The sequence below is a fragment of the Anguilla rostrata genome, chromosome 11 (genome assembly GCF_018555375.3).
Source record: "Anguilla rostrata isolate EN2019 chromosome 11, ASM1855537v3, whole genome shotgun sequence".
NCBI classification, from domain to species: Eukaryota; Metazoa; Chordata; class Actinopteri; order Anguilliformes; family Anguillidae; genus Anguilla; species Anguilla rostrata.
Window position 1 is genome coordinate 12,401,350 of NC_057943.1, and position 19,055 is coordinate 12,420,404.

The window sequence follows — 19,055 nt, forward strand, 5'->3', positions numbered from 1 at the left end:
TTGGTCATATAGAATAGATAACTACTGCAAAGTGGTTCAGAGTGTATCAACCTCTATTTTATAACAAAGGCAGCCCTTAAATAGATTTGAGAGAAAGAATAGTATTTCAACATTCAGTCAATTTTGCAGTAATAAGCAATCTTAATTACAATCAAAACATGGCCACTCCACTACTGTTTCAAATTAATGAAAGCGTAGAAAATAAGAGAAAGTCTTTCCTCCATTTCTTTCCATTTTTTTCCATTAGAGAGAAGGCTCTAAGATGAGGTATGCTGCACTATATTATATTAGGTCTTTTTTGCGAAGCCTAGGTGGGAGCATTTCAACTGTTGTACTGCTATCGTGGATCATTGGCTTGATTGCTGCAAACAGACATGTCGCATGTTGTGATGCAGAGTGATGTTTATTGACAGGCATTTCAGAGAGATCACAATTTGTAAGGGAGCTTTTTTTGGTACCTGCAGACGAAAGCACAGGAGAACTGCTTTGATTTGAGTCCAGTATGTGGCCCAGCATCTGTAGACGTACAGTCATTTAAAATATGGATCAATCTAAATTATATTTACCGTACATTTCATCACAACGCATTGTGTGACCCAAAGGTCATGCTAGCTTTTTTAAACATTGAAGCTTCAAGACATGAGTCAAATATAAACCACGAGGAACTGATGTGCTGGACAAAAACTGTTAATTTGGAAACGAACACTAGTTGCACTTCGCTATAAAGCACTTTGTCTGCACTCTACATTATTCATTCCCTTATCTCTCAACTGTAGTAAAAGTATGCAAACAAATTTATTTTTTAAAAATTGTGGTAAGGCAGCTAATGACTTGTTCATTGTATCTGTTAAATGCTAGTCCTCACATTCATTCATATTGCATTGTAACTTTCGTAATGTTACACTAAACATTTGGTAAACTGGCTAGCTTGAGTTCATAAAGCAGCCAGGTAGCAGTCATACCTTGCTAATGGTAGCTAGACAGTGTACAGAATGGGTGAGCAGCACATATCTTGATCATGCATTATTAATAAGAGGATGGCAGTAATTTTAACACCATTCAGGCAATAGCTCAGCCTATATTTTGGATTGTTAAGCTTAAGTTCAGTTAGCTTGCCAAGCACTCAGAAGTAGCTGGGTACCTCGCATTCAGGTGTTGAATGCATGAGATAACGTCTGTCATCTGTCTGTTTCACAGACGATTATACCCTCAGAATATTACGAATTCAGAGATACTGTGACAGATTTCAGACCTCTCTCAACTCGAAAATGAATTGAATGTCATGTTCTGTGTACCTGAATTTTCAGAACACAGCACATAACTCTCTTTTCTCCATGTGAAAATAAAGCTGAATCCCGCATTGATGTGACCTCTGACAATTACATGTTTAGGGAAGAAAATAAACAGCTAAATAAACATGCGCAGTAGTTCACATAAAGCTTCAAATCAAAGAACATATATAAGTGACTTTTATACCCATACTTTTAACTGTTGATCAATATAATGCATTGTTATTTTCCACCACACCAGTATATTTGTTGGAAATTGAGTAAATAAGTCTTCCACTCAGATAAGTAATTCACTCCCTGGGTGTATGAATAGATAGGCAAGATTATGAGAGATGATTTTTTTGACATAACCTTAAGTCTACATCTTGTGTGATACAGACAAGTAATGGACATGACAACCATCTGCTGGAGCCATTTAAGTTGGCCCTGTAATGGCAATAGTTTTAGAAAGTGCAGATGTTGATCAGTGATTTTTCTGATCGAATGAAAGGCTACTTTATGGTCTCATTATCATTCCCAGACGAGATAAAATTATCTTTGAGTGTGATTCACACTGTCTGAGAGAAATAATTTTAATTATCTGTAACCCTTGCCACAGTGAGCACTGCTACCATTTAATGTTACTTTACAATATTTTGCTTATCCAAAGGAAGAAAAAAAACATACAATAAAACATGAAAGTAAAATAATTGTACTGTTTGAAACCAGTGGAGGTGTTTTGTAGCACCATTTTATGAAATATATCCTTACATATTAAACAAAATCATAAAAAAGACATGACATCAGAAGTCTAGTCTACAAAAGTCATTGGGCATTTTCAGATAGTGGTTTTTTTCTTTGCACATAAAAATGCACAAATTGAAAGACACAAAGTTAGACTCTCAATATATTAAATACAAGCAATTCTTGAATAATCTGTGCTTAACCTAGTAGCATATGTACACTTTATTTCTATGGAAGATTACTCTTTTAAGCATTAAGAAGAAAAAAAACATGCATTTGGACTCAGGATTTTCAACAAGACTCTAAAAATACTGGACCAAACTCTTAAGATCCAAAATTAGGTTCAAAAAGAGGTGGTAAAAGCAGATAAGTTGACAATTGCAAAACAGAACCTCTGCACTTGCTGCAATGCTCAAACATTGGGGGGAAATTACAATCATACGGACAGAACATTTAAATGATAAAAAAGTGGCTTACCCCAGAAATCATCCACCAAGACTGACCTATTGTAAGCTTTTAAACCCCATCTCTATTACTTTAGGATTAGTAATGCATGATATGGAATAAATGCATACTTTAAAAAAAATCTTGACCTTCTGTTCCACTTGAGCTTGGTTGCTTATTGGATTGGTCCTGGTTGAAGATTTCAGGTGTAAGCTACATTTTCTATCTGCTGTAAGTAGATTGCTCTCTCTTCTTACCCAGCGCTGGGGACTACGATTGCCTTTCAGTTATTCTGTTATGGAACATTTCTGCAGCTCATTAAAAAAAATGTAAAAATCCAATAATAATAATAATAATAATAATAATAAAGTAGTTTTGGTATTAATTATATCTATTTATAAATAAATATGAATGATAAGGCATTCTCTTGCATTTAAAATTGACACTGTCACTGTCATTTGTCAAAGACAGGGTAATGTTTCTTTGCTTTCCAGTTTCAGTGCACGCACTGCCTCCTTTCCATTTTTAATGCCCTCCCCAAAGAAAAATCTGCTAAATTGTGTTAAAATGAGAAAATAATTTCTGGTTAATATAAATATATAATGCCAATTGAATATCTATCTGTTACGGGCAATTACAATGCACTTTCCCTCTGTGAGAGCACTGGGTATCTGTGAGCCATAATGGCTGTTCAGAGCCGTGCAAAAAGGCCTCTGCTGTAAATATTCATATAATTGTGATAGATTGATAGAACATCTGTTTGCTATTTGCTTGCTTCCTGCTGTGGTGCATCTGCAGACAACAAGAGCAGCATTTAAGCTCTGGATGAACCCCAAATCAGCACGGCTTTCTGTGTCACATCTATTCAAGGCCTGGTTTCTTTTTTTTTCTTTTTTTTCCAGCACATTGGCCAGCCAGCCAAACACAAGTATGCAACTGCCTTTTAATGAAGCCGTTCAAAAGGGGTTACTTTAACTTTCAATTACCAGCAGCGGTTAGCATGAAGGGGATGAAATATCATTACGCTGTAATGCTGCCTGTAATACCTGATGAGAACTCTTCATTACCAGTGTGTGAATATTCAGCCCAGAGATATTGCAAGCACAGCTCTCCATTGACTGTACGCCACATAGGATTTTGTTGGAGCGAATCCATACTATTATTCCACACATTGAAGATGTCAGATTACGGACAATTCACATCATATTTATTTATTTATATGTTTTATTCCCCCTTGTGTCACGCAGGATATTTGACAGTCACCATCGAACCCCTCCCAGCTGTTGTTGTCGGAGACACAGTGACACTGAAATGCAACTTTAAGACAGATGGCAGGCTGCGAGAGATCGTCTGGTTTCGGGTGAGTGTACACGAATTGCATCCCATACCTATTGTCCATTACATAAATCTGTGCTTGCCTGACTTAAGAGGTTAAAGTCACACTTTGAAATTCTACTGGCTGTTGTACTGGCTGTACTGGCCCTTATGCTTTTGGGTTTAATTTCTTTTATTCATCAATACAAGTGGCAGTGTAGTATAATAGTTAGGGAACTGGACTAGTAACCTTGAGGGTGCTGGTTTGATTCCCAGGTAGGACGCTGCCACTGGGAACTACTTGATTTGCTTCAGTATATGTCCTGCTGTATGATGGATTCTGCGTAAAAAGCTGTCTGAGTCACTCTGAGTTGGAGCATCTGCTGCAGGCTTGTGATGTATTAATCAAGGTTTTTGAGGCCCTGATGTTCTTGTGTGTCAGAGAGTTACGAAAAAAATGTACAGTGCAGTGCATAAGTATTTGGAGGGTGACATCATTTTTGGGCTCTATTTCCTATGCGGGTCGACTGATATGGATGTAAATTCGTTCAAATTAAATCTGGCAATCTGCACTTTAACCTCATATTCATTGTTTCATTTCAAATCTAATGTGCTGAAGTAGTTTTGTGTCAATGCAAATATTGTGTCACTCCAATTACATACACACTGCATTGTATCTGATGCCTGGTCTACTCCTGAGAGATGTTGGATTCAAATCAATTTTCTAGCATTGCAAATGTGAGTATAGTAGGTTTCTTTAAAAAGAAATCCTAACCTAAAGTAGGTATCTTCAAAAGATTGTGCTATTCTTCAGTCACCTAAATTTTCTATTATTCATGCAAAGCTACCTTCATACTGATCTACGTGGCCTGTTCAACTCGTTAACAACATAAAAGTCAGCTGGTTGTTCAACTACTGTAAACCTGCGAAGTGAAGCTGCTAACATGTAACAAATTGATCATTTTCTTTACATATTTATGTAGTTTATTTAAGTTTCCTAGTTGCATAAAAAAGCAGACACAAGCGTTTGTTTTTTTTTTTATTTTTGATTGTCATTGTTTCTGCTTTTCTAATCTGTGCTGGAAGAGAGTTTTATAAAAATGGAAGATTAGCAAGCGAAGGATCAGCCCAGCTGTTCTGAGCCATTACCCTGGCCTGGCATCCACAGTAGCCCCACACCATCCAAACAGGATCTAACTGGCATGTGGATGTGCAAACAGTTCTGCAGCATCTGAGGGCCCTGTGCCATTTAAGGCCTTGTATGTTGTGATTGCTGCCTTTTAAATCAATGTGCCATTTAACAGGCTGGCAATACAGTGCTTTTAAAACAGGTGCTATGTGTTCAAACCTGTGGGTGAGCATCTGTACCCTGATAGCCAGTAGCGATTCAGTGAGGCTGCAACCTATTCAGTTTACACCAAGGTCTTTAGTGTAAAAATAAAAGGGTAGCTAATCCCACAAATAAAGTTTACGTACATTGTATGAATAAAAACATAGTACTTCAGATTTATTATGTACACCATAATTTTAATCAAATGCTAATGCTAATGTTTTTGGCTAAAAAACTTTTGGCTTCCCTGTCAATTTATATATACACAGTGCACAGCTGAAAATCATTATCACTGTCAAAACATGAGCCCATCCAAATCCCCAGTACGATAAATCACTAATAATAACGTAGTCTTCTGTACCAAACTGATATTATAGAATGGGAGAAACCTGACATTTCACAAAAAAAAACATTTTAGACTAAAATCATTATTCAGACAACCACACTTCCTTTTAGGCCAGCCTCTGCAGGATGTTTCCCCTCTACTTTGTGAAATAACGAGCTCCGATTCCTACAAAGCACATCTACGTAGAGGACGATGCAGACTACCCATTGCATTCCCAGTTTTGATACCAGCTTGTGTTCACTAAAAACAATGATCCCCAAGTGGTCTGAATGATGTGCAACTCTGTTTCAGAGCTACAGAAAAACTGTAACTCTAAGACAGCACAGACTACGGCAAGACATACAGGAGCTTGTGACACCTGGGTTTCCACACATTCCAGCGCTTAGTGCGTCTGGTGTAAACAGCTCGGATTCAGAATGATAATGATCATCTTTCATTCAGTGATAATGCCATCACCCATAATGCACTGCATACCAGAAAGCTGGGAAACGGTCCTTGGAGATGCTTCGGATCTTCCTGTTTTTGTGTCGATTATGTCACCATCATGAATGCATCCCCTTTTCTGCTGCCAGGGTGTGTGGGGGGGTGGGGGGGTGGGGGGGTCTGAGCCTTGGTGCTTAGCGGGGGCCGTCCTTCCGTCCGGGTGCCTGTCAAGTGGCGTTTTCCTCCGGGTCCCCCGTGGCTCGTCACCGTGTGCGCGACTGACAGGCACAGACTCTGAGGGAGCCGTGGCGCTGCTGACTTAAAAGGGCAGCGGACATCTTTCATTAAGTGCCAGCAATTTAACAAGCTTGTCTTTTCTGGCTCATAAGCATGCTTTCTTGGCTCTCATGCGTCATAACCATTTGCTCTTCCCTTTCTGAAGAAGAGAAAAGCACTCGCTCACTGCAGGTATCGCTACCCTTGATCCAGCTTCCGTTGCTAGTGCTAAAACACTGGGTATAGTTAGCCAGTCAGGCAGATGGACAGACAGACATCAATGCAACTCAATATATTCCTCTGTGAATTCGTTAATTTTTTTGGTTGTTTAAGCTCAGTCTTCTATCCCTTGTACTTCACTTTGCTGTCAGTTAGTCCAACATGCAAAGAATTACAGCAGACCAAGTGATTTTTGATCTTGAAGGTGGGTGACCGTGCAGCATAATGGTTTGGGAGCTGGGATTGTTGCTCTGAAGTTATAGGTTCAATTCCGAGATGGGACTCTGTTGTTGTACCTTTGGGCAAGGCACTTGAATTGCTTCAGCAAATGTCTATTTTTATAAATGGATGGTAGGGTACACCACCACGGGTGTACCTATTAGGTATGAATAAGTATCTTAGTATGCTACTATAAGTTATATACAATAATATCCATTTTGTGTACATTGTTGATTTCTGTATACCTCAAATGCATGAGGGTATCTAGTGATTACTCTAAACAGGTTGCCTAGTCGGTAGCTACAATATCTGAAATTAATTCACTTTGTGATTACTTACAGTACCTGTTGAATTCCAGTCCTGGCTGTTGCTGTGACACTTCATACACAGCTATTGCTAGGTTTCTTTATCAGCAATGGAAGCTTTTTCAACAAGGGATTCTGTAGCCTTAAACCTGGATTTCAGACACGTGTGGTCGGCTAGTGAGTCAGAACGGAGGGGTAGTAACTAGGAAAAGCTCCCTGTAACCGCCAAGATGTTATTTTTCTTCCTTTTTCACCTCAGTTTGGGATGCCCAGTTGCATTTATCTGTGATCGTTGCTGCATCCTCCTCTATCCAGTCAGGAGAACAAGCATGTGCTCTCCTCTGGAATATGTGATATCAGCTGTCGCCTCTGATCACACTGCAGTTCGCAAGTCGGACTTTGGCAGACATGAGTTGGAGGAACATACCTTGTGCAGCTCAGCAGACAGCAGGTGCCCAATCAGCCAGCGGAGGTCACTAGTTGGCGATGAGATTTCATTCGACTGATGCCCTCTCATTTGAGGGAGATTCCAGAGCCAATTGTGCATCACCCTGTGCTGTTGCCAACCACGGTGAGCACAGGTTGGGGTCCGTGAACTAGAATAGTGTTTTAACGGATGAGCCACCCAGCAGCCTCACCAGCACACTCTTTATAAATCACTGCTAAATGCCTTTTTAAAATTATTATTATTTAATTTTTAAATTTTTATTTGATGCCTCGCCTCTCATTTAGCTTTTAATATTTGGCCCTTTCACTGGAATGAAATTGGGGTTAATGCCTTTATGACAGTTCATGGTGTCCAGTCACAGCACAGAATGAGAGGAAGGAGGATGAATTAAAGGTCTCATTCAATATTTGCTTTTTCATTACTGAGGCAATAATGTAGCTATCTTTCTGGGATGTATTAATAAGGATTTTATTTTTTTTTTAAAAGAAGAGCAGACAGGCCTGCCCTGCTTTAATATATTTCACTCTGCTCTCACACGTAGAAAGCAGAGAGGGCAACAAGCAGAGAGAAGGGATCAGAGCCTGGAAGGAGGCTGGATGGGGATTAAACATCCCACCCACACATGAGGATACAGCTCGAGAGTCGCCTACCCAACGAACCATGCCCCCCATGGACTGGGCCTTCCAGCTGGCATGGCATAAGTGGGAGGGATGTTCGGCATAACAATGCTGACCAGGCGCATCGTATTGCGGATTGCTAATTTCGGGAATTTCCCATGCAGTGCAAAAGAATGTCTTGTGAGAAACATCTGATAAGTACACCATTATCCTCGTCTTCCATTGCAGCCGTAGACTAACAAAATTGACAGTACGCCCTGCACAGTGCACGTGGAATGAAAGGAGGTAATTTCATTGGCTATTAATAAATCCAGCTGCTCACCTCTGGTCCTGAATATGGCAACATTGACTAGTCATGCCCAATGCACCCACACGCAGTGCCACCAGGTTGCCCATGCGCCATGAGGCGTTGATTCTGGACAAAGAGCCCTTCGTTTCTAAATGTGCTTATCTGCTAATGATCTTGCATTGATTTTATGGATTACATTTAAAAGATCCAATCTAATTGGCTTGCTATAATGGAAGGGAGAATTTTGCCGTGACCACCATTGTACCTTAAATGCCTCCAAGGGCCATGAGTTATTTGTGGCCATGTGTCTCATCCCTGCAGAACAGTGTCTCCATCACAGCTCCAGGACAGGGGTGTGGCACTTCCTCCAGAGGCAATTCTGCTGCCACCTGACCCTCCAGCACTCGGGTTATTAATAGGAGGTCTCACCTGTCTGTAATAAACCTCTGCCCAACTTTGCTTTAGTCATTAGGCAGGGGAACGGTGCCATACGTCTTCTGGCTATCTTTGGTCGCTACAGCAGAGAATGTTTCCTGCCAAAAATGTAACTCTAAAGCAGCACAGACTATGGCACGAGGTACAGGAGCTATGACACCTGTGTCAGCACTTTGTGCTGTCGGGGTGGGTGAGGGGGCCTTGGTGCTTGGCGGGGGCCACCCTTCTGTCCGGGTGCCTGTCGAGCGCTGTTTACCTCCGGGTCTCTCGTGGCTCGTCACCATGTGCGCGACTGACAGGCACAGACTCTGAGAGAGCCGTGGCACTGCTGACTTAAAAGGGCAGCGGGCATCTTTCATTAAGTGCCAGCAATTTAACAAGCTTGTCTTTTTTTTTTTTTTGCTCATAAGCATGCCTTTGGTTCTCATGCGTCCTAATTATTTTCTCTTTTCTTTCTGAAAAAAGAAATCTACCAGAGAAGAGCAATCACACACTGTGGATATTGCTATCCTTGATCCAGCCTCAACTGCTAGTGCTAAAACACTGGGTACAGATAGCCAGCTAGGCAGATGGACTGACACACCCAAAAGCAAACATGCTATATCAGTGCAACTGCAACATTAAATTCTAAACACCTCTTGTGGCTCTGATTTTTTCTGGCTACATCTTTTATTTATCCGACAAGCAAAAATGAAGTTGATTGCTGTTGGTTGTCACAAAATTTGGAAGGGAAACTAAAGGCCACCTAGAGGTTTAAATAACGTTGTGTACGTCCTGTTGTTCTTCAATTTGAGGAACTTCCTGTGCTTGTGCAAGCAGGGTTGTGCCATCTGGCTGTCCCATCAGGTGTATTCACTGTGGCAACAGTGCTCTATGGGTGGGTCTACCTCAATAAACTATTCAAAGCTCTATTTCTATTCCACAGCTTCAAAAAACATCTTTATATTTTCTGTCCTTTGTCTTCTTCGTTCAAACCATTTATTAACATTTATGAACCAGGACTAGTGTATGAAATTGCAGATTTCCAATCTCCTTATTACAAAATACATATATTCTCTTTGTTATCACCAGCGACATAAAACAGGTGAACATTACATGGAAGTAATTCACATTTTCTCATTGATAAAAAAAGGAGGGATGTAGTTTCAAAGAGGATGGCGTACTGTATTTAAACAGGGTCTATTTCATGCACAATGGAACATGATTAATGGCTGCATTTATTCATGCTGCACTCCGTTTAAGTTGAACTGCGTAGTCAGTTGCCGTCTGCTTTTAAGCAGACTGCTATTCGGCTTTCAATGTTTGCTCATTGATGGCGAGTGTTTTAGTGCACAGTAAGAGACTGCCTGGCTTGCTTTAAATGAACAGTCCAGCCCGTGTATCCTTCCTCCTAGTCATTTTATTGGTCAGTGGCTCTAAGTGATTCTGTAATGAACATGCATACATTTTTAATAACATTTTAGCCTTTTAATTTTTTTTGTTTTTGAGAGTGCAGAAAGGACTGTTGCCAGCTACCGACAGTTTATTACTATGCAGGGTGCATACTCTAATTTCATCACATTCGCTCTTTAATATTGGGGAATCACATTAAATTGGGAGCCAGTTCCACAACTAAGAATTATAGAAATCCATGAATTATTACCAGCAGGAGATTTATCCAGGGGGCGGTATACTATAAAATTAGACAAGGAGAGTATCTTAGCACTGTGGTTATAGAGTTCAGCGTGGGAGGCACAACAGAGTTTGAAATAGAGAAGAAAATCAAACAGTTTGGAAAAAAAAGAGAGATAATGGGTCACTGGGAGGCATAGGCTATTGTTTGGAAAGCTAACATAGAAAATAATTACTATTCTAATGAGATCCTGCATGCTGCTTGTTTAATAATTGGTTTTTAACTTAATGATCCATAGCTACAAACTGAGATCTTGTTTAAAAAAATAAACTGCGAGAAATATATGCAACCATTACAATGAAAGATTCAAATTTAACAAATTAAATGCATTTCTTATCTCAGAGGTTCTATTGTACATTCCTAATGAGGGTTATTTTAATGTTTTCGCTTTACAAACATGTCTTTCTTTCATTCGAGTGGATGATTTGCTATCGTTAGGGATCTGTAACTGGTAATGATAGCTTGCTACAATAAAATGAACATGATTTGCTAGCTAAGATATTTACAAACTGTGTTTGCTATTTAGCTCTATTGATTTGCATTGTGTAAGTGAGAGTTTGCATAGTTTGTATAGCTTGTTTCTTGACTGCATATGAGGTTGTGTCGTACTTCAGCAATCAATCGGACTAACAGTACTCTACTTATAATAGTCTATTTCATGTCATTTATCCATTTACAAAGGACACATACTTGCATGACTACCTTGATTGTCTCCATTTCAATGGAAGTTCAAATCAATACCAACTACAGTATAAAATCAGAAGGTCACTTATAAAGTGTAGGCGAATAAAGTACATGAGATGCACAGTGACTGACATCTCAGGTAGATATATAGTCTAAGTTCAATTGCTTTGCGTGCAGTGCCAGAGAAGCCTACACATATTTTATATTTTGTCTGTAAATATTTCATCATCAATGTGCATTTTTGAGCACTGCAGCACATTGTGAGGAACCCAGCATTTTCGTCTTGGTTTCAATGTTTGCGATTCACCTTTTTGCCCACAATCAAAGCATTCGCACGCACATCCATGCATTCATTCAGTATCTAGCCAAAATAACTTTATAGAATGAAGAAGGCAATTGAACAGTCTGTCAAAGTGTAAACCGTCTAATCTATTCAAGGTAAGAACTGGAGTCCCAGGTGAACAAGGATAGAAATATAACGTGTACATTTTTTGACACAATGTTCTTGCCTCTGGCTTATGTATATGAAAGAATAACCTCTGGCGATCAAACATTCAAGTGCTGCAGTGTGTGTGCGTGTGTGTGTGTGTGTGTGTGTGTGTGTGTGTGTGTGTGTACATATGTATATACTGCGACACTTGATACATGCCAATTCTTTCTGTTTCGGCTCTGTACTCCAGAACATTAGATTTGAAATTAAATAATGAATGTGAGGTAAAATTGCAGACTGTCAACATTAATTTAAGGGTATTTGCATCTGTATCCAGTTCCATGTATGAATTACAGCCCTTATATATATACCACCAAACTCTACAATGTATTATTAAAGGCTGTTGTTCTAACATTTTACATGTTTAAATATTAAAAAGAATAGAATGAAATAAACCAGACACAGGTCCTCTCTACTGTAACTAGCAAAACAAATTGATTTTCAGTTTCTGGTTTCAGTTATCCAGCTGGCATATTTTATCATATTTTGTATGTGCCCTGTCACTTTATGGCCTCTCTTACTGCTTATCACATAACCAAGTATCCAGTTCTGCTGCATTATTCTGTTGAATGCATTTTGCCCAGAGGGGTGTTTGCTTTTGTATATTTTTCATATGACTATGATGTTTTCATTTACCACAGTGTATAGCATTCTCTTGCATCCCCCCAGTAAGATCATCGTGTGGCCTTGTGTGTCTTTTTTAGGACCTGAAGCAGATTGCTTCTTTCTTGGGGAGGGAAAACAGAAGGGAAACAGATTGTGCAATACTACAGTCATGTAGGATTTTTCTGGAATACTCATCCGAGAGATTTCACTGTGTGAGATAATGATATAACATCTCAATGGTGTGGCGTAAAAGAATACCTGGCTCGGAAAGTGATGCATTCTGAGAATCCTTTATCCCAATTTGAGGGAAGAAGGGGTTCCTTTGGGAGTTTGTTGCCAGGGTAACCAGAACATGAGAGCACATTTAGCATTTACTGTTTATACATATGTCATGTTACCGTGTCCTTCTTTCTGTGTGCCTCTCTTAGATTGTGAAGAGAAATCCTCCTACTGAAAGGCTTGAGTCCTTTTAAATGAAGACATTTTAAATGATCACTTTTCAGGGCATAAAAACACCGTTTTTGCACATATCTATAAAAATCTATAAAGCAGCCTGTCTCAGTGGCTCAGACACGAGCGTAACAGTAATGTAAAATTTGCAATAAAGTGATCCAAGTAATTGTTTGACATTCTTGGATATTTCCACCCAATTTAGCAAATGCACAACAGACTGTGTATTCCTATACCCAATGGCTCCCCATTACATCTCTAATGGGGTTGCAGTCCCCTTTGATTTTTGACAGAAATTTGCAGCCAGTTCCACTTTAATCCACTTTGAATCAGTAATGTGCACAGATAATGGCATATTAAATGTGATGCTCCTTACGAATGAGGTCAAGCTGTGTTAATGTACTTTATGGTGTAATGTGGAAAATTAGAATCTTTGGAATTGAAATGCATGCAGCTAATGTCTGAAAGAAGGATGTCTTGCAAATTTCCTTGGAGGAATAAATTATTCTTTGAAACATGCACCCAGTATTTCTGGTAATGCATTGTATGAGATTATTTATTTATTTATTTTTCATTTATTCCACAATGATGAAGCACTTTGCAATATCGAAGTAAAATGAGATGGGCATATCTTACATTTAATGACTGTTTCTGTTAGACACCTTAAAATACTTTGATTATAATGCAACAGAGTAGCATAATGGCATGAAAAGAGAATGGGTGATATAGCAATTACAGGTTTGAATCCCTGGTAGGGCTCTTCTGTGGTAAAACAGAAGCAATATGCTGCTCCTTGCTCTGGGATGTTTCCTGGTTGGAAACATGATTTGTGATATTATTCATTACTGCAGCACTATAGTTTATTCATATTCATGATTGATAGCCTGCTATTACAACGATAGCCTACAGCTGGAGTTTGCTAACATTTTAATTATGTTAGTGTTCAAGGACTTGGCTAAAGCTACATTTCTTTGCTATGAGTTTGTCTGAATATGAGTACAAGTTTCTTGAGAAATAGCATTTCTGCTATGTCACAGTACGTATCAGTCTATTCCTCCATTTGCAGTCAATAGGCTGCATGAGGCCCCTGCTTCAAAGACCAGAAAGGAATTAGTGTGGCTGAGTAGCCACAGTGGGAAATCAGAGGCAGATAATTACATTAATTCTCAGATTTCCCACACGAGTACTCAAGGGCCAGATTGGTGCTAGGCTGCATTTAGTGTTAAGAAAACGGAGTTGGCCATCTAGTTATTTAATATAATCTGTGGCTGTTATCGTTGTCAGTATGAATCTGTAGAGTTCATGTATTTTATTCATGATATGAAAATGTAGAACAGTCACTGTTGTGTCTGTGGCTTTACGAGCCAGATCCACAGAAACAGGAGCAATTCTATTATACATTTAAAATGCCTTGCTTTTCAAATTCCCCTGCAAAGCTAAAGAATCTGGGGGTTGATGGCATTGAAAAGCAAGTATCTAGGTGGATATACTGCAACGTGTACACACATCAATGGCCCTTTAAAGGCTGATTCATACATTTTACGGCCAAACAAACAATGCTCCTGGGTTTTATTTTTGCAGTCATTTATATTTTACCAGTCCCAGCCCTGGTACCTCTTAGAGCGCAGAACAGTGAATCTTCCTGAAAGTTATCCTCTGCAAATGTTTTTAAATCCATCACGTCGCGAGCAAGGTTCACACTGGAGCGTTTAACGGCACTCAAAGACGCTTGGCACCATCAGCATTGCACTGACTCACAGTGCCGTGAAAAGGTCTGTATCTTCCTTTAGCTCGTGCTCTGTGTGCTCCCCATTTTATTCCAGAAATAGACACCATTTTTCTGTGGTGTTTGTGTCGCGGCTGAAGTTAAGTCTGCTGTGAAATGAAAATTGTACAGCCCATGCAATAAAAATGTCTCAATCAGCGCCGGATTGAGACAAGTAATCTCTTTCATGTTTACTTTGCGATTAGAGGATTTTAGGCTCACAGATTATTCTGTGATTTTACGATGGATTTCAAAAATTGTTTTGGTTAAACTTGAGGAAATTTTGCTGCTGTGTGTTTATGCAGATTCCAGGCTATGTTTATAGATATTCTAGTGAAATTACATAAAATGCACAGTACATTATTGTGTCTTTGACAGACTTTTACCTGTCAAAGACTTTTTCCTCTAATGCTTTCACACATGGCACTTTCCGGTGCATGTTCCCATCTTGCATCAAGGTGGCTGCAGTTGTTTTTGTTTGAGAGCAGTGTTGGGTATTATCCCCAGAGAATCTTAACACTCTGCAGTCAAATCCTCACCTTTTTCAATTTTGGTTAACCAAAAAATAATAATAATTGTAGAATAATTGAATACAAAAATCCTTTGGCCCTGCAGCCCTCAGTACTGAGTTTTGGTTCGCGGAATTGTTTTTAACACCATTTGGCAGCAAGAACTGTGCTTGAATTTTTATGCTGTTTTTTTTTTTCTTTTCAAAAAATGGAAGTAATTTTTGCAATTTTTGGAAGTAATTAAAGGTTAAGGACAAATATTTATTGACACCAAGCCATTAACAAGTTCAAAATTAAAGCAGCAGTTCTGAATTTGGGCATATATATGTATATGTGTGTGTCTGTGTGTGTTTGTGTGTGTGTGTGCGTCTGTTTGCGTATGTGTGTGCCTGTGCATGTGTGTGGCTTGGAGACCATGGGTAGAATAGCAGGCTATGATGTATATAGTTTTTTTTTTTTTGTCTAACGTTGGCTTCATGCTAGGGCTAGGAACAACTTTTTTATTGATTTCTTTGTGAAAAATATCTGTAGAGGAGGCACTAGTCCAGATTTAGTCCAAATGCTGTGGTCCTCCACCCTTTACTTTGACTGACAAATTCAAGAAAAATTTCAATTTGTTTAGCTCCTACAGACTCGGTGTATGTTCACTTTCTTTTCAGTGACCTCTGATTTCATGAGCATGTGCTAGAGCTGTATAACAGAGCCATCACTTGCTATGAAATGTTAAGGACACAGTGTGGGTGAAGTCAGGCTATTCTTGAGCTAATGATCACACACATGCTAGCTGTTTTCCATTTGGCACACCTGTTAATAGGTTTCTTACAAGTACTCTCAAATGTCTTCTCTTCGGACTTTTCAATTTCTCCTGACCTCTGCATCATTATGTAAAAGAGCACCAATCGCTTGTACCTGTTGATTTACTTCTTAAAAGCACATTTAACATTTTTTAAAATAAAATGCAGAGTGGGTGGAGCAGTTGGTGATATTTGTTTACGTAGTGAGAGCCTTGCGGCCATACTGGGATGACCAAAGCTCAGAAGAATGAGATGTGCTGTTGAGGTTGTAGCTGAATTCTCATGTCAGATGGAATCCAAGCAAAAGGAGTGTTAACCCGTCCCCACCCCCCACACCCCCATGCAGAAAACATAGCCTCTGAAATTGATTTTTGTCCCAGAAAAATGAGACACTGACCTCCTGTTCCATGGAGCACGCAGACATAATGGAGAATGTGACTTCCTCCTCTACAGAAGATACAAGGGCGTACATACAAGGCACCATTTTCTCCCTGACGTTAGTTAGGCAACTTTTTATTTATTTATGTTTGTTTTTGATTTATTTTTATGTTTTTATTTTTATTTTCTTAAAGCGAACCTACAAATAATTTTGAACGTTCAAAATAATTTAAACACCCTAAGAAAAATAAGATTTGCACTGGTGTTGATGGTCGACAACAGCCTGTAGCACAAGGGACTGACTCCCTTTCTTGTTAAACCACTTTGGTTATCCTTTGGGTTAAGGATGGGGATGAGGGGCCCATCTATTAACCCTGTGAACTGGGGAAAACCATCTGCCTTCAAAGCCAGTCCCTGTTAAATACTGACTTTATTGCTTTCAAAACGTCTTGTACAAATATGCACTCTGATGCTTTACTTACAGCAAATATATGTACAGTCATTTTGTAGCCAGCACCAGTGGCTAGCCACCACAAGGCCACAGTGACATGCTTTTGGACTTTGGGACAGCATAGCAAAGGTGCCTGTCTCTTCTTGATGGGACTGGTTGCAGAGCATTGCATGTGTACTCCAATGTATGCCGTCTCATGCTTGAAATTTGCTTGCCAATCACCATCATGGATAGTATTTAGCACTAAGTGTTCCCATCAACTCCTGGATCATTTGTGCATCCACAGCCTTTGTTGCACAGTCGTGCCCTTCACAACGGCTTCACTATAGCTCTATACAATTGGCACTGGTGCTGTCGACATCTGCGGTGCTTTGATCTTCAAAGATGGTCTCTGCCTTGGTTGCGCAGAAATTAACAAGTTGCGTAGGGGAGTACAGCGTCTCGATAGCCTGACATTGTTTGTATAACCCGTACATGTACATAATTATGCTAGCTATGCCCACCCACTAATGAACTGTAGCCTACTGTACATAATAAGAGGGAAATATTAAATATGATCACAATGCGAACAATGGGATCGCTTGTGTGACACAATTTAACGTCAGGTGTAAACACACTGCTGGTGAACAGATGATAATCTGATCACAGCTGTTTGGATACGGATGTCTGTTTTTAGTTCCTGGTGTAAATGGGGCTTTAGTTCTCTGTCACATTCTCTGACCTGCACAGAAATGATCCCCGTCTATGAATTCTATTGATTCTGTTGATAGGCAGCAGTGTAATGTAATGGTTTGGGAGCTGGGATTGTAACCCAAAGGCCACTAGTTCAATCCACAGTTGGAGTACTGCTATTGTACCCTTCGGCAAAGTACTTAACCTGAATTGTTTCAGTATATATCCAGCTGTATAAATGGATATTGTGTAAACTTCTGTGGATAAGAACCTCTGCTAAGAGCCTAGAACATAAATGTGAAGTGGTTTAGTTTTTCAGTTTATGTTGTCATGAAAAGGAAATCTTGCCATTGTGTAGTCTTAAGAGATATTACATATCCAGCCACATTGTTTTATATATATATATATATATATTTAGCACATAGAAATGACACAGTCCATGAGTCCTGTGCAGCTGCTCCATAATTTGACCCATAAATCAAATCTCCCCGGGTGGTTGGGGGATCAATCACCAGCCATTTATGTGCTGTGATATTTCCTCTGTCTGGTACCCTCTCTGCTTTCCCCCATCTAAAAAATAATAAATAAATAATGAAAAAAAAAACTTTACAATATGAAAGACTACCTGCTCTCTTTTTAAAGGGAAAAATAGAAGGTAGATCATGCAAAATAAAATGCAGCGTTGCAGCTTCCGATGGCTGTCAGCAGCTGTTAACAGGCAGAAAGTTGAAATCTGTAGTACTGTACGTGGGATGTATTCAGTGACACCGCAGAGGCCCGGGTGCCTGTGAGAGACGGCCCCTCCTTCACGGTGGAGTTCGGGGGGATGATTGGTTCTTCTGAGGAGCAGAGAGGCATCGCTTTGATTGCAGCGAGCTTGGGCTCCGCTCCCCGCTGCTGATGTTTGTGAGGTAAGCCTCGCTGGAATCGATCAGCCCACGGAGACAAAGTGCTATAATTAGCTTTCCTATTACAGAGGCGGGGATCAACAGCGCTTCCACTGCCTTTCGCTTTTGCCCGAGTATCACAGTTGACTTGCCATCTTAGCACTTATTTCCAGGGGGAGAGAACTGTGGGAGACTTTGTTTTTGGCGGCCACCCCTGCTCCAGGGTTAACGGAGCTCAGAGACTGCAGCAATCTTTTGCAGGCAAAAAAAAAAAAGGCACACAAATTCCCTTTGTACTTCAGAATTGGCGCCCTGTGGTAAAATTAATGTGAAATCAGTATATTGGTAGTAAATCAACTGACTAACTTCTCTCTGAAAGCCCAGCGCATGACACTAATGTAAAACAAGCAGATGGGTTTCGATAGGTCAAGGGATGTGGATCACGGTGGTTTTGACATTTTAATGTTCCATGTAAGACTGCAAAGTAACATAACCCTGATGTATGAGGTGTGAATTTTCAAATTTATGCAAATCATAATGAAATACTGAACAAGAAGCAGGTCAATATATAAGGGATTAGAGCCCAGCAATTTGACTGCACTGAATCTGAAACCGCATTGCACTTTACAGTTCAGTGGCTTAGATAAAGGTGTCAACACTTTGAATTCTCATGTAAACAAAACTGTCCGCTTTTGATGAGAAATTAATTAGGAAAACTGAAAATGGGTGAAATAGATGTCTCCGGTTGAGATGAAAGCCTATGGTTGGCCTTGCTTTTTGTTTCATTCTAGTTGTAGGGAATCATGGGACTTTTGTGCCCTCCATTTGATCCGAGCCTGTAATTGCTTATTGAGCTAACGATTTGCTTAATTAATGCTCTTATTAAGCCGCAGTGATCCAAATGTACCCAGAAATCCCACTATCTGGCTCCTTCAAAGGAAGGAGACAGTTTATAATCTATACTTCCACACACTGCTGGCTCTCAAGTTTGCCTTGGGTTTGGATGAGGCTTGGAAATTT

The 19,055-nt window shown here is 39.7% G+C and overlaps 1 protein-coding gene across 2 annotated transcripts in view; it reads left to right on the forward strand.

Annotated features, from left to right (window-relative positions):
* The window catches only part of LOC135233953 (immunoglobulin superfamily member 21-like), a 177,691-nt gene that overhangs the window by 79,593 nt on the left and 79,043 nt on the right, over positions 1 to 19,055 (forward strand). For both annotated transcript variants that reach the window (XM_064297960.1, XM_064297962.1), the window contains exon 2: positions 3,704 to 3,816. In XM_064297960.1, coding sequence (XP_064154030.1) covers positions 3,704 to 3,816 — 113 coding nt within the window. The remainder of the gene's footprint in view (positions 1 to 3,703; positions 3,817 to 19,055) is intronic.